Source organism: Akebia trifoliata, chromosome 3 (genome assembly GCF_017979445.1).
Source record: "Akebia trifoliata isolate Shusen 1 chromosome 3, ASM1797944v1, whole genome shotgun sequence".
Lineage (NCBI taxonomy): Eukaryota > Viridiplantae > Streptophyta > Magnoliopsida > Ranunculales > Lardizabalaceae > Akebia > Akebia trifoliata.
In genome coordinates this window covers 39,919,983-39,935,504 of record NC_141377.1, presented here as the reverse complement: position 1 = coordinate 39,935,504, position 15,522 = coordinate 39,919,983, and the positions used below count along the sequence as shown (strand labels likewise).

Sequence of the window (15,522 nt, the reverse complement as noted above, 5' to 3'; positions counted from 1 at the left end):
GATGAATTCGAACAATTAAGACATCTAATCGTGAAAAATATGAGAAATAATGTCCAGGGACCATTTACAAAGGATAAGTTTACTAAATAATGTTCTTTCATATAAAATAAAGACTATAATATTACCACACCAATATTATATGAATAAAAACCCCATGATAAATGAGTTTGTTATAGACCCGCACCACAAAATATCAATTTTTTATGGAGTGATTTTATAATAAAATCTACTTAAAAGGTTTTGAAGGTAGATTTTTCATGGTAGAATATTAGATATTAGATTATCTCGTATTGTATTGAAGTGTACACCAATACATCAAATTATCTTCTTGATTCAGTTATGATTAGATCATGTAAATAAGGTAGTTATGATATATTGTATTAGGAAGTATGGAGATACATTGAATTATATTGATGTTGTAGTTAAGTTAGTTATATATCTACATAACTGCATTTATAATAATGACCATAAAAAATTAACCCCACAAAAAAAAAAAAAATCAATAGAATGAGATTTTTATAACTAAAAGGTATTGCATCATCTATGCTCACCCTTCTCTCGCTATAATATCTTGATTTGAGAGATTTTTTGCTCATAAATGAGTCGATCCAAGACTTCACAAAACCCCAATTGACCGATTGCATGAAACCTATCATGGGTATTTTGTAAATTGGGAATGACCTCAATATACGTGGGTTCATGTGATTGGTTGATCTAGGACTGAAATCCAAGATTGACTTTTCTGAGAGCAAAATTTTCTCTCTTCATTATAGATGTCACACCATGTCAATCCTTTTTTTTCATTTTTCATTTTTCATTTTTTTAAAAAATAAGGCAAATTTCTGAATGAACCGAAGATGGGTAGAAGAGAGATTCATGACCAAAGAGCACCCATTGAAAGGGCAAAATCAACATTACTTCAGATATGAACATTATACAAAATGAATGAATTAAAAAAGAAAGAAAAAAACTACACAAAATTGGAGGGATGCCCCTAGAAATTAGGACTTGGGGAACCATAAGGAATTGACCCTGCAGCAGTATAGGAAGGCAGCAGTTGCGGCAGGTCTGTAAGATTCGAGGGGCTTGTGTTCTGAAAAACACGAGGACTGGGCACAGTTGAGTTGTGCTCTGATGAGGTATTTCCGATAAGAGTGTGGGGAGGCCCACCATGATGCATTGATAAATCTCTGCATGAGCCGTAGCCACCACTCAATCCGACTTGATGAACTTGGAGATGCTGCTGCCTATTTGTATTCCATTCACCCTGCCCGAAATTTAAAACCATTGCAATGTAAAACATATTAATGAAACTACATTAACTATAGTAGGTGTTGATAGAGGGATTTGCAGGCCCGCCACCTTGGACAGGTGGGGCAGCTTAAGGGTGAAAGAGGCCATATGGCGACATAAGATTGGAGGGCATTGTTGACGTGGACAACAGAGGGCAAGAAACTTCTTGAAGCGGAAGAGGGGAAACTGTAAAGAAATAGCATCACGTGACAAGTCACGTGGGGAATATGCCAGCCGGATGGCGTATTATCATTGGGCATCAGGAGGGGTCAAAAGAATATTCTTACACTGAATCAGAGGACACCTGCCACTGAAAACCCTAACCCTAGCATTATATAAGGAAAAGTGTAATTTCGTCCTGTTCACCTTATCCACTATTACAATAGGCAATTTGGTATTACTGAACTCCAATAAGACCCAAGTATTCTTATAAAATTCTACTCGCACCCCAGATTTTACTTATTACACCCCAATGGCTTAAATTATGTTTCACTTTTCATCGAAAAACTAAGACATGCCATTTTAAAAAAAGCACACATTTACACCACAATGGCTTACATTATGTTTCCCGTTTCACATTTTCACATCAAAATTTTCATCATAATACATGCACAAGATTTTAGAGAAAAAAAAAGCCACAACCCATAAAAAAGAACAGGTTGACATCAACGCCAACCTCTTGATGTTGAATCCCGTGTTCTTCGCTCTTCGATCTCTCTCCATCAAAGAAAATATCCAGACCTAATGTTCTTTCGTAAAGTGAGAATAATATTCTCACCCTAGTAATTTTTTAATTTTTTAATTTAGTTGGGGTGTAATAAGTAAAAGTTGGGGTGCCAATAGAAGTTCATATTTGAGATAATAACCCATCAATGCAGGCTGGCAAAAACTAACAAAATTTTCAAGGCATACCTTCTGTCGTCCAATATCCTCCTGGAATGTGGAAGTTGATATGCAGCCTTCACTCCTCGGTGAAGAAGACCACGTTCTCACATCTGGATGCGAATGATGCACATCTCGAGCAAGTTTCTCGGGGCTGCACAAACATGAACCCTGTCTGCCACTCACCCATTGCTCACTACTTCTCATCCCTAAATATGCCAGTGGAGAATGGTCATGAGACAGCAGATAGTAGGAACTGTGGTGCTCCTGTCTACAGACAGTATGATGAGTGTTGGAGTCCCAACCACTCTTGAAACTTGTCCTAGAATCGAAGTCTTGCTGGTGTTGGAGGACACAAGGTGTCGAGGAGTATGACTGTCCAGTGCCAGGACAAGACTGGAAAGATGATAATCTGCTGTAACCTGGGGAAGATGACTGCTTCATACCAGATAGCCCTCGATGAGGTGTCATTGTCCAATCTTCTATTATTATTCCTTGCTTGGCAGCGAGCTCCATTATCTGTTTTTGATCAAGTCCCAGCCCCATGATCAAGTTCCACAGATTCCTTTGTGCTTCCTGTTGGTTGTGAATGATTTGTTCCCGTATTGCCATTTCAAATTGGAGCTCAGTATTAGTCATTCCCTACGTTCATTACATTGTAAAATCAGTCAGAATGGATGGAAAACCCATGGTATAACTCAGGACTTACGTGTTTTCCCTTAATACACAAATGAAACAGTGCATTGCTTTGTTTATACTTACCAATAGCCTGTACTGACTGAGAATATGCAAGTATGTTTTGTTACCATTACTGCTAATGCCTTCCTCGATCATATTTTGAAGTTGGCATCGTTGCTTCTCGTTTTCCTCAATTTCCTGCAGCAAAATATAATTGGCTTAAAATCTTCAGTTGGGCAAGATTGAACTATACCAACCTAAAGAGTAGAAGGAATCTCACCTTCTGGTAAGTAGTACCAGCCTCGTCATTGTCACGGATGTTGTCGAGAATGACTTGTCTCCTTGATCTTAAAGCTTGTACAACTGCACCATCCTTTTCAACAGCCTAGAATAGAGAAAGAGGTGCTTGGTCAACAAAATAATATACTAGGAGCACTATAATGCAGTAAAGCGACCACGCCTAGAGAAAAATATGTAACTGAGTTGATACACAACGAGAAGAAGGAAGAAAATTTTAAGATATTCCCTTTATTCTCAGCTTGCTTCAGTCTTAACCTCTCCTGTATTTTGTTGGGTACTCCAAGAGACCAAAATGACTAATCTAAATCCTAAATAAATGCTCATTAAGAGCTGAAGTCAATGGTCCTTATTTCTAACACGTAAACTGGATGATTGGTTTAAATTGTGATATAACCAAACTGGACAAGATAAGATTGCAAGATATATATACTAGAGTTCACCTGTGCCACGGGCATCCTCTCTTGGGTTAAGGGGGTAAAAGCGAAAAAATAAAGTTGGAGTAGGTGGTGGCAATTTTAACACGACTCGAAAATGACACGAAAGTAGTGGGTTTGGGTCAAGCTTAATTGAGTTTAGGGTATTATTGAAAAATTTTAAGATTAAAATGGTAAAAGGTGAAAAACAATCAAATAGGTTAAAAGGGTAAAAGAGGAAATATACTAAAGTTATAGGGGTTGAAGTATAAAAGAAATAAAGTGGAAAAAATTAAAGTTGCAAAAGTATTATTAAAGAATTTTGAGGTTAAAGGAGTAAAAGATGAAAAACAATAAAATAGGTTTAAAAGGGGTAAAAGAGAGAATAAAATTAAATTAGAGGAGTGAAAATAAAATTTAGGGGGTAAGGAGAAAAAGTACTAAAGTGGGTCTCACACAAAGGTTTGTGTCTCACAACTGTATCAACTCAGTTGTGTTTTATTATATAGATATGAGGAGCGTTCAGAGACCCTAAAGAGAGCCAAACATTTTCAATATATGGGCTAGAAGTTTTGGAATGGGCTGATTTTTTGTGAGGATGATCTCTATGGTGAGATCATTCTCAGAAAAATCTGCCCATTCTGAAACTTCTAACCCCAGCTTACAAGTTGAAGAATCGTGGACCGTCAATTATTTTTAAACCACTTTTGATGTGGTGAGAAGTTTCAGAATGGGCTGATTTTTGGGGAAGATGATCTCCTCACCATATAGATAATCCTCACAAAAAATCAGACCATTCCAAAACTTCTACCCCATATATTGAAAAATGTTTGGCACCATGTTCAGCTCTCTTTAGGGCCTCCGAACACACACACCTATATATACCACTCAAATTATGAGGAAATTACAGCACTAACCTGTTGTTTTGCAACAGCATCATCAAGATGTTGGAGTTCAATACGGTTACGGAGGTTAGTTTCCTCAAGCTCAAACAAAGCTTTCTGTAGGTTTATTCGTTCCTGAACATTTTCATTGGTTTCACAGCTTAATACATTTAACCAAGAAAGCTCATCATCCACCGTCTTTTCAGCAGGTTTTACACTCATTTGTGAATCCTTCTCTGCTAGTTCCTTCTTCAATCGATACACTTCAATCTGCATTAAGGTTCTGATATGAAAAGGACAGTTTCTCAAATTCAAGAAGGCAGGAAACCATCCTTTCAACTTTCAACAGCTTACCTGAAGATTGTCAATCATCCGTTGGTAGTCTCCAACATGTGTGTCAACTGTCCCAATGTTCTTCTGGAAAAAAAAAATGAAAAGGAAAAGAAGCCATACATAACTGGTATCAGTCTAGAACTTACAAGAACAGATAAGAACCTCGCTAGAGAAGAATGGTTACAAGCTGAGCTAAGCCTGAATAATCCAAGTAAACCCATTTGTGAAGACTGAAGGGTACATGATGACAAAACATACTACTATGAGATGACCAAAAAACAGACTAGTGGTGCTATAAACATAAAAAATCTTATCTACCGAACACCAAAGTGTAAGGATAGATGTAAAATCAAATGACTTAACATTTCTTATATCAGATGAAGAATTTTCCTAATTAGCAGCATATATACATATGTATGAGCATGTTTTGAAGATAAATAGTCTCCAAAATTTGAAATCCTGAAAACCTGGATTCAAGGGTTTTCAGGATTTAATCAAAGCACCATTTAGTTTAGTTGGATACCTTTACAAGCAGCAGGTATAGTATTGATGCTGTAATTGTAATGTGGGAGAAGCCAATAAAGGTAGAATATTATTTAAAATTACATTTGGATTTCAAAATAGATAATAAAGAAAAATGTCTTTAAAAAAATTTTAAAAGGAAAAAAATAATGGAAAAGGAGAATATCATCTAGAATACCGATGAATGCACAGGATCTTGGGTACGCGGTTGGTACGTGACTAGGGAACAGAACCACAGATCTTTTCCTGCATATCCCGAAGAAAAAGTCTATGGTTCTGTGCCCTTGCCACATCAGCCGCGTACCCAAAACATGGTTTCAAAACTCTTCCGAAACCGAGTCATCTCGGTATCAGGCATGGACGAGACAGAAGGACAAGTCAATTTTTTGGACGAGATTTAAAACCACATGTTCATTTTTTAACGAGACGTCTCAAACATATCGGAAAACTCGTCCGAGATGACTTGGTATCCGGCATGGACAAGACGAGACATGAAACCAATTTTTAAAACCATGACCCAAAACTGCTTGGATTCATCACAACTCTATCATCTAAGCTAATATTCCAATCATTTATTGCCTCAACCAGAAAATAAAATTTAAACATAAATGTATGTTAATCCATAAGAAACACCCTCGTCTGACAAACGCTTACATTTGTTGGATTGTTTTCAAATGCAACGAATATGAACAATTCTCTCTGATTTTTGCCATTCTAAGAATACTAAACAGATAGACAACATAATTGAAATTATATGATTCTAACCTGGATGTGTGTCTTGATCTCTTTTGCTCGGTCAGCATATTTCAAAGTATTAACAGAGTGGTGATACTGATTATCAGAAGGTGACACTGTAGCAATCATGACCGTTCGAGAATTACCACTCAGACCATCTTTAAGTATCCGCGTAAGTTTGCTGCAAAAATCTCGACATTAGCTATCCTTGCAGAGAAGGCTCCAAGCTACAACCACCACCACCATCAAGATACCTATTACGATAAGGAACATATGCAAGACCCTTCTTCTGATGTTTTCCCAGAGCATTGATGCAGTTTGCCAATGCAAGAAGTGAACGGTTGATATTGGCTCCATCTCTTAACTTTTGCCCTCCAGTATTTGTCTCAGAGGCCCTTTCACTGCACAATAATTATTGACCATTTTCCATAATAACTCTTCATTAGAAACGAGATTGAACCACTGTGGAAAAGGTGATACAAAAAAGCTCCCTAAAGTATCTACCCACCTTCCAGCAAGATCAACTAGTGCAAGTTTTCCACGGATAACTTGATTCCGGTATTGATTTCTCTGTTTTCGTTTCACAGTAATCTCCAAAACAGCATGTGAGCTGTTAAACCAAGCCAATGATTAAATTTTGTAGTAGTGTGAATAAGGGATTTTTGTAAATAGGATGGGATTCCTGTTTGTTTGCTTTCACCTAATTTCTCATGAGTCAAAGAATGAGAATTAAAAAAAATTGTGTATCATTGATCAACGTAGACGGAAAGTATGATTAGACTGGCATTTCATGCATCCCCTATTAATTTGTACATAAACTGGTTCATTGAAAACTTGGGAATCTCCAAGATTTGTGTATGGGAACAGGGTACAGAAGGAAACTTGTTTGTAAGATTAAAAGCAAATCGCAGCTAAAAAGGTTAAATGTAAGCATAAGGCGCACCACTGACTAGAAGAACATGGTAGTTACCGTGAGGAAGTTGCATTTGCTGCTGTACTTTCGGTTTTTCGTCTACTGTTTCCCAAATTTAGGAGTTCAAGAATCTTATCGGCTGAATGTACCTAAAATTTGGAAGGAAATAATTACAAGGACTCATTATAAGTAACCTGATCATGGTACCCAGTTGATTAAACCTCAATTGGAAGGAAAAATAGTTATAGATGGAAAAAATTGATGAAAGATAAAAAGTTGATCAAATAAGCAAACTAGATCATTTTTATCAAAAGAAAAGCAACAAAGAAATGGATGAACATTCCTTAACCAACAGTAAATGATTTTGTACATTAAATTGCAATACTTTGCATTTTATTTTATTCCCAAATGTCAAGCGGTGTATCCAAATACAAGCAAAGCAATTTTTAAATTTTTTGAACAAATAAAGCAACATAAATAAATATGTAACAACATAACTAATGCAACAAAGAAAACCCATAAGAGTAGAATTGAATAGGTGCGCAAGAAAAATTACGAAAAATAAGATTGAAGTTAAAGGAAGAGTGTCTGTCGAGCAAATAAAACCGCATAAATATGCATGTAACTGCACAAGTAACACAATAAAGAAAACCTACAAGAGTTGAATCGAATAGGTACCAAGATATAAACTAAGAAAATAAGATGAAAAGTAAGGGAAGAGGATTCCGTGCCCATCAATCAAGCAACAAAATGCCATAAGCTTTCCAAGCTTCAAATGTAGCATATAGTCGAAGAGGAAAGGAAAAAAGACTTGGCAGTGGATTCTGCCAAAGGAAACCGGTTAGACTCCGTCAGGAGATAAGTCAGTTGATGTAAGGTCAGATAAAGGACGAGTTCATATGTAGTGTGTCATGTAGAATGGAATGGACGAGCCAAGCAAAGTCTAGCCACATTTGAAAAATCTCACTCCATACATGAGCTGTGAGATCAAGCATGAGTGGGTTGAGATGAAAAAGGCACATCAGCAGTAGAAATCGAGCTAAAACTAGTGAAATCACCATCAATGGCACATGCATGGGGGAGGCAGAACTTTAAGTTCACCCTGTGTTACCACATCAATTTCTTGGATAAATAAAACAGTGCAAGTATTTAGCAACACAACTGATTACCAACAAAAGATTTAATAGGTGTCATACTCCCAATCTGACTAAAAGGGTATGCTTTATCTTTCTCAATGCCAAAATTGAAACGTACATTTGATTTTTAGGATACAGCTACGAGCATAAAACATTAATAACAAGCTCTGTGACACTTGAGGGAACAAATGAACACTACACATATAAAAAGATGGCCATGAACGCGGAAAGAAGAGCATAAGCATGAACACAAACATAGACTAGCCATATAAAACAAGAACCACTCTGAATATATGAAATAAGGAACTCGAATTACTTAAAAAATTTGTTTATGAGGAAGAAGAGGAACCTTAATACACCTAAGTCCAGCAACAGTTATTCCTTTCTCAGGATCCTCTCTAAGCTCTAAATGTCCTGATGATTTTTCAAGCAAATCATAGATAACCTAAACATGGATAGAATAAAAGCAGATGTTATCATGTCTTTAATAAAGCATGAATGCTCACAAAGGTTAAAAATTAACCTACTTATAATCAAAATGCACAACCTACTTCATTGTAGACTTCTAGGTAGGAACAAGTAACTTCAAAATCATCAGAGCTATTGTCCTTTTTGATAAGATCAAAAATTGTATGCAAGCTGAGAACCATTAGTCCAGGGTCATCTTGGGTCCCAACCATTGTGTAAGTTTTACCACTGTTGAAGAGAATCATATACATTAGATTGTACCAAAAAAGGAATTAATAAATGTTTTTTACAAATCATAAACAAAGATATGTACCTACCATCATCATCTGAAGTAAATATATCAGTAAAATCTTCTGATGTCCAACATATAGAAAGTTGATCAAACAGTGAGAACTTAAAACGGTAAATTAAATAACAATAAAAAAGAGTTTAAATCCACCAGTATTGAATCTTGGCTTTGCATTGACAGTTAAATCTTAATTCATTGTTTCCAGTTCATGCTAGGGAATTCTATAGACAACAAATGTTGTATTGACAGCTGGTAGCAGTGTGAAATGAGTAAGGTTTGAGGTGGTGAGGAAAGAAATTCCTTCAGATAGAATGGAATGGTGATACAGGACCGTACAGCTGATCCCAAATTGTAGGGATAAGACTGTTGTTGATGCTACTGATGATTAAATATTTTAACCATAATCTAAAAAGAACATCATGATGACTTGAGACAGCGGCTCCAACTGTTATTTTACAAGACAATGATTTTTATGGCAAAATATAGGTAAATAAGGGCCATACTATACGGATGTTTCCGCTGTAAGTCTATAACACTGTTATAACCATTTTTAAAACCATGATTCAAACTAAAAAATTCACAACGTAGTTCTCCAAACTGTGAATACATCAGAAAAGAAAGTCCCAAAATCTGAAATACTTAACATGAGTATGGAAACAGTAAAGAATAAAGATTAACTTAAGTGCTTGACCATTTAAACAATTACTTATCAACACCTGGGATCAATAACTTGAAAGTAAGACAGCGGGAAAAAAACGCCATGAAGTTGAGAACTACGATGATTTGAAAAAATACAGTGCATCTAGTCAAATCATTTTTAATAAAATTGATGAGGCACAAAACAGTAATTCCTGCCTAATAAGATTTTGTTTCCATGAGATAAATGAATAGAAAGGAAAACAATCAAATATAATATCATTCGTCAGATTGTTAAAAAGTGGGGTGCACCAGATAGGAATTTCATTTAGAAAATAAAAATCAATGGCATCATACTCATGTTGTGCAAAGCTTCCTTGTTTAAAAATTTGTTTGTTTCCATATTGAATTGCAGTTCTGTTCAATCAGGCAAAAGAAAATAAGCAAAAAGAAATTTCTGAGATAGTGCACCAGTTTCTGCAAACATCCGACAATAAATTCTTATGAAATGGAAAAATATCTACGTATACTATATAACCCTGACTATTCCGTACGTAGTTGCATACATAGAATACAATAGTATTATGCAAGGGTTCCCCAATAGACAAAACACAGGAGAAGCGTGTCAAAAACTGAAGATAGCTGTTAAACCAACATAACAGTGCCTTTCCACTATACTGAAATCCTACCACCGAGCCTTAACCACATCTCATAAAATCTGCCTTGACCTATAAATGATGGATTGTCCAACCATAACCGATAAACCTCCAACGCAACAAATGTGGGTTCTCTCACAAACTTAGCCATGCAGAGTGAAAAGTTTATTGAAGAAGTTGAAAACTTTCACAAGTACAGAAAATCGATATACCAAAAGTAAGATGGCTATTCTTTTGTGAATAAGTAATAATTCGTACAAACTTGACAAAGTATGGTGTGGGTTTTCAAAAAGACTAGCAAATTCTATAATCATTATTACCTTCCAGTTGAACCATATGCAAACACAGTGGCATTGAGACCCTGAATGACCCCAGAAATTTTAGAAGATATGCTTGTATTGTAAACATCCTGAAAAGATTAAAAAGAAGCTTTTTTAAGTACGAGAAACGTCAATGGGGATCATCATCATCATATATGCCTGATAAATCATAATAGAGATGAGTCAATAAAAATAGTAACTAGCAAGTAATTTCAAAAGACATTGAACCACATGTATGATTTGTAATCAAATTTGTTGTTTGAGGCCTTGGGCCCATAATATAGGCCAATGTGGTTGAGTAGAAGTAAATGCCCGTGGCCTGCCAATACTCAAGGTTGAATATTTTCTTATTTCTTTCTTTTTTCCTTACAAAGCTACTGGTATTTTCTCTGTTTGAACTCTGTATATCCCATTCTGCTTTGGGTTTTGTACTATGTCTGAGCAGATATTTTTTTTCTTGATAAGTATAAAGAATTTATAAATACCAAAGGAGAAGATTACAAAGGAGGCCGAGATAGTCCCCAAACAAGAAAATACATAGAAAAGGAGAACAACAAAACTAAAGAGCAAACATAAGCAAAACTAAGAGTTACACAAACTATCCCAACTAAACACAAAATCGTCAAAGAAAACCCCGGAAAACTCCTTGTTCAACTTCGCCCAAGAGAACATCAATCCTAGGATCTCCATAAACTCCTTATGTGTGTTGCTCTCCTTGCCTTGGAACACCCTGTTGTTTCTCTCCTTTCAAAGAGTCAAAGACCCCAAGCCATGGCCAGAGGAAAAATAACCCACAAGTGAAAGAAGATATTATAAACCCACCCTTCTAATAAGGAAAGGAAGTTCTTAGGATGAACCCAACTCATTTGGAACAAAGAAAGAAATAAAGACCAAATATCTCGGGAGAAAGAGCAATGAATAAGAGTATGATCCAAGGATTCCCCAGCTCTCATACAAAGGGGGCAACAATTGGGGGTGATCCACCCACGGAACATCAAATTATCTAAAGTGAGAATCCTCCCTAAGGAGGCAAGCCAAATGAAGAAGGATATTTTAGAGGGAACGAGTGACGATCAAATGATAGAAGTTTGGATAAGAATTAACCGACCTAGGAATAAGGGCTTTGTAAAAAGAACGAACATTGAATCTCCTATCTTTTACCTTAACCCACTCCCTCTTGTCCTAATCATTCTCCCTGCTATTTATGGCACGGCCTGTCAAAGACAACGATTTTGTCGAACACAATGAGGTGATCATAATCCAATCGATGAAGGTCATCCTTCTCTCCAAGTTGATCATCAACAAGTCCTAGTTTCACCATGTAGCAAATAAAGGTGTTAAACGGGAAGTTCTAGAGTTCAAAGGCATGTCCAATCATGAACTTTTCTAGATTGGATCCAAGTGATTTAGAGACATGAACTCTAGGAAGAGTGTTGATTATCCAATCTCAGCAAGAGTAAAAAGGAAATAAAGCAGAAGCAACGCATTACGTTATGAATAATTATCAAGTATGGCAATAAATTTTCTACTATTGTCATTAATGGAGAATGTCTAGTAATATCATCTCTATAGAGACAATTGACAAATTGCACCTAACGATAGATACACACCCACTACTTATGCAGCTGCAGGAGTAATTTATAAATATCCAAGTACATGTCTTATTTCATTCAAACACATAATGGCCGTGACAATGCATATTCCTCATATGAAGGTCGAGGTATCACTTTAAAACCCAAAATCCCAAAAAGAATGGCACGACTAGACGAATTGTTCTTTTTAATTAGTTAGCCTCAGTAGGATAGGAAAACCACGAAAATGAAAATTAACTAACAAGAAAGCATCTTTTAAGTGTTGAAAACCATTTACCCCAAAAGACCGATTTTAAGGGGAAGGCGCAACTATGAATATAAGAGGGTCATGGGTCGAATCGGGGCACGATACATGAGCACATGACACCCAGGAGTGGAGGCAAATAACACGATACTCAACACTCCCCCTCACCTATAAGGGTGGAAAATTCCTTTAAGAAGACTCGAACCTATAACCTATGCGAACCTAACGCTCTGATACCATGTTGACAACCATTTACCCCAAAAGAGCGATATGATGGGAAAGGCGCAACTATGAATATAAGAGGTTCATGTGTCAAACTGGAGTACGATACGTGAGCACGTGACAACAGGGAGCGGAGGTGGATAACACAACACTCAACATTAAGAAGATGTCAAATAGACGTTGAGATGTCTCTAAAAAAATTGAAGATATTAAATCATTAGCCAAACGAAGTTATGTGAAGCTAGAAAAGAAGTGTGGAGTGTGGACCCTTGGTCCGAAAAATCACCACCATAAGCTAAAGAAAGGCCCAATATCAAATTAGAGGGGCTCAAGATGAGGTCAACCTCACAAACATTAACTCAGGATTTCTTGGATTATATCTTGTTATTAGTTATTAAAGATGAGTTAAAAATTATTTGAATTTTATTAAGAGTTTACAATGCTAATTTGATTAGAATTATGGGACCTAAGGAAGTCTATAAATAAATCTAGATGAATTCTGCATTATTTCCATGGTTGAGCGAGATTTTTTTTTTTTTTTTAAAGGATGAAAGCATGTTGGTCCAAAGAGAATCTTCCCTTGGGTAGTGGTTTCCAATAAAGAATTGGTAGATTCCACTTCCCTTTTCATCTCATGTGGAATTGGCTTGCCAATGTACCACTAAGTCTCGATGTGAACGTGTCATAGATGTCGAACACCCCTTATGTTTGTTCCTAAACATAGTGTACTGCTTGAGTAGCTTTCATAGATATTCAAGCAACCGTGAAGTAATACATTTATTTTTTCCTTTTTTAACAGATACCAAAGAAGTAATAGTTTAAACAACCAACTCAAAGTAAAATACACGTGCACGTGCTAAGTAAGAATCATGACCATGTAGAAAAGAATACACGCATTCTACAGCAAAATACAAATGAATTTACAAGCTTAAACAAATCTTAATGGTCATGGATCTCAAAATTGAATAAAGCCTCATATATGAAAATTAGATACAACATACCAAGTTTGTTGAATCAGGGCCAAATGCATAATCAAAACAATATTTTTTCTCTTTGCTTCGATTTTGAACACGATCAAGGTAGTCCTTTGACAGGTCAGGATCCAAAACTATGACCTCCTACAAATTTAAATAGTGACATTTTATTTTATTTTCCCTTTTTATCTGATAAAAAGATCCATTCAAAAACCCAAATAAGGAAATCATATTACCTTATCATCAGTCACTCGCACGATATCTCGATATCTTTGCCGTTCTTTCACGGTTAATGGCCTACATTTTACCACCACCTGTAAACAATTCAAACAACCAGAAATCAAAAACATAAAACCAAAAACAACGACAACAACAAAAAAAACTTACCGAGAGGGTTGTGGTTTGTTTCGAAGCTGGAGCTCTAATGCTTGGCATTTCTGATCAGCATCGGTTCCTTGAAACCAATTTTTTTTTTAACCTTTTTCTAAAAACTAAGAACCTATGAAAAATGAATTCTCGTCAAAATACTCTCCAAAGTTCTGACAAATTAACTTTTTTTACTCCCAAAATCAACCTTTCATGCAAAAAAATCTTGCTCGTATCGCCACTAAATTCATTACTCCATCTTCTATGCCCTAATTCGTCCTAATTTTACCTCTCATAAAATCAAATTTACAACTTCAAACCGCTTCTTCCACATTCTATCCATAAAATACCAAACTCGAGCTCGAACAACCTCTTCAAACTACAAAACCCTAAACCTAAACTCTGCAAAAAAATTATCCCAAAAAAAAAAGAACACCGTTCTCCACCTTCATCAATCCAAAACCGATCGTAGCCGTTTCAACACCAAATCTTCTTCCAAAACCAATACAGCTCTCATACCTCAATTAATCAAAAAATATTTCCTTAGATACCATCAAAGAGGACAAAAAATGCCGAAAAGAGCAAACTTGCAGAGATTGATAAGCGATCTTCAGCTCGAACTTCACGACATTATAGAACCCAACAATGAGAGAAACGAAAAAAAAACAAAGAGAGATCAATATTAAATGAGCAATTCTTCTACATTGAGGGAAAGATTCTCTACTCCACCGCGTCCCGAATCGCCATTTCTTGCAGGAAACCAAAGGCGGAAGAAGAAGAAGTGTAGGAGATGTAACTTAGGATGTCTCGTGATGATCATGGCCGTTGGTATACCTCGAGATGCAACTCTAGAAAATATGTTTAAAAATGGGGATATTTGGATTTTGTGGAGACCTTGTTTTCGTTACACTTTCTTACGAGAGATGCGGGATCTTGATTTTCTCCTTTACAACCACCTATTGAAAGCGAGATATAATGAGGACGATTGTGTCCACCCTTTAGCGAAGTCATCCGAACTTTAGATCATCCTAATAGTACTGATCTTTAGACTATCTAACCGACTCAATCTAAGGACGACCTTGCTCCCTATTTTGGTAGGGTGGATATTATGATTTCTAAAGTTACCAGTTTTGTCACGAATTTGCCCTCCACGACGTCGTCTTATGTGAAATGAAAGGACAATAGTGCTGAATCTAATAAGAAATTAATAGTTATGGTGAATTATATCCACATCAACCAATTAAGAAAAATGATGATTGCTACAACTTATACCGAGATTCTTTTCCTTTTATTGATAAAGTGGAAATTATTATAATAAAAAGGTAAATCGAAGAGACCAACAACAAAAGGAAAAGAAAAACAGAGGAGAATAAAGCATAGAAAAAAATGTTTGGGTGTTTGGAGTTTACAAACACACTTCCACCTAATTAGGAATTCCTTAAATAACACTCCTTTGAATTTTTTGAACATCGTCCACAAAAAGAATAAGAGTTTAAGAATTGACGACAACAACTCTTAACTTGCCTGTGTCTTTTCTTCAAAAACTCTAGCATTTCTTTCCAATTGAATACTTCGAGTAATCTTAAAGGAGTTCAACTCCACAGTAACGTTTTGAAAAATGAAAAGTGGATCCCAATTGAAGTCATTTCCTAAATAAAACTCTCAC

At 36.0% G+C, this 15,522-nt stretch overlaps 1 protein-coding gene across 1 annotated transcript; it reads right to left on the bottom strand.

Moving 5' to 3' along the window:
• Nucleotides 1-877: 877 nt before the first annotated feature.
• On the bottom strand, nucleotides 878-14,802 carry LOC147406914 (P-loop containing nucleoside triphosphate hydrolases superfamily protein). Its single transcript, XM_086435264.1, has 16 exons — nucleotides 13,878-14,802; nucleotides 13,727-13,804; nucleotides 13,518-13,634; nucleotides 10,459-10,547; nucleotides 8,641-8,785; nucleotides 8,439-8,534; nucleotides 7,011-7,102; nucleotides 6,549-6,650; nucleotides 6,295-6,441; nucleotides 6,071-6,221; nucleotides 4,805-4,867; nucleotides 4,484-4,720; nucleotides 3,134-3,238; nucleotides 2,938-3,051; nucleotides 2,206-2,817; nucleotides 878-1,267 (listed from the first exon to the last, which is right to left on the bottom strand). Exons 1-16 carry the CDS (start codon nucleotides 13,923-13,925, stop codon nucleotides 995-997), a joined length of 2,469 nt encoding a protein of 822 aa, XP_086291390.1. The 5' UTR covers nucleotides 13,926-14,802; the 3' UTR covers nucleotides 878-994.
• Between the last annotated feature and the right edge of the window lie 720 nt (nucleotides 14,803-15,522).

What these genes read in the sequence shown, in the direction of transcription:
- LOC147406914 (XM_086435264.1), bottom strand. Translation starts at nt 13,925, where the DNA reads ATGCCAAGCATTAGAGCTCCAGCTTCGAAACAAACCACAACCCTCTCG. An exon ending in GCATATGGTTCAACTGGAAG is followed by an intron (nt 8,786 to 10,458) that starts GTAATAATGATT and finishes TCTCTTCAACAG; the next exon opens with TGGTAAAACTTACACAATGG. An exon ending in ATGCTGTTGCAAAACAACAG is followed by an intron (nt 3,239 to 4,483) that starts GTTAGTGCTGTA and finishes TCTCTATTCTAG; the next exon opens with GCTGTTGAAAAGGATGGTGC.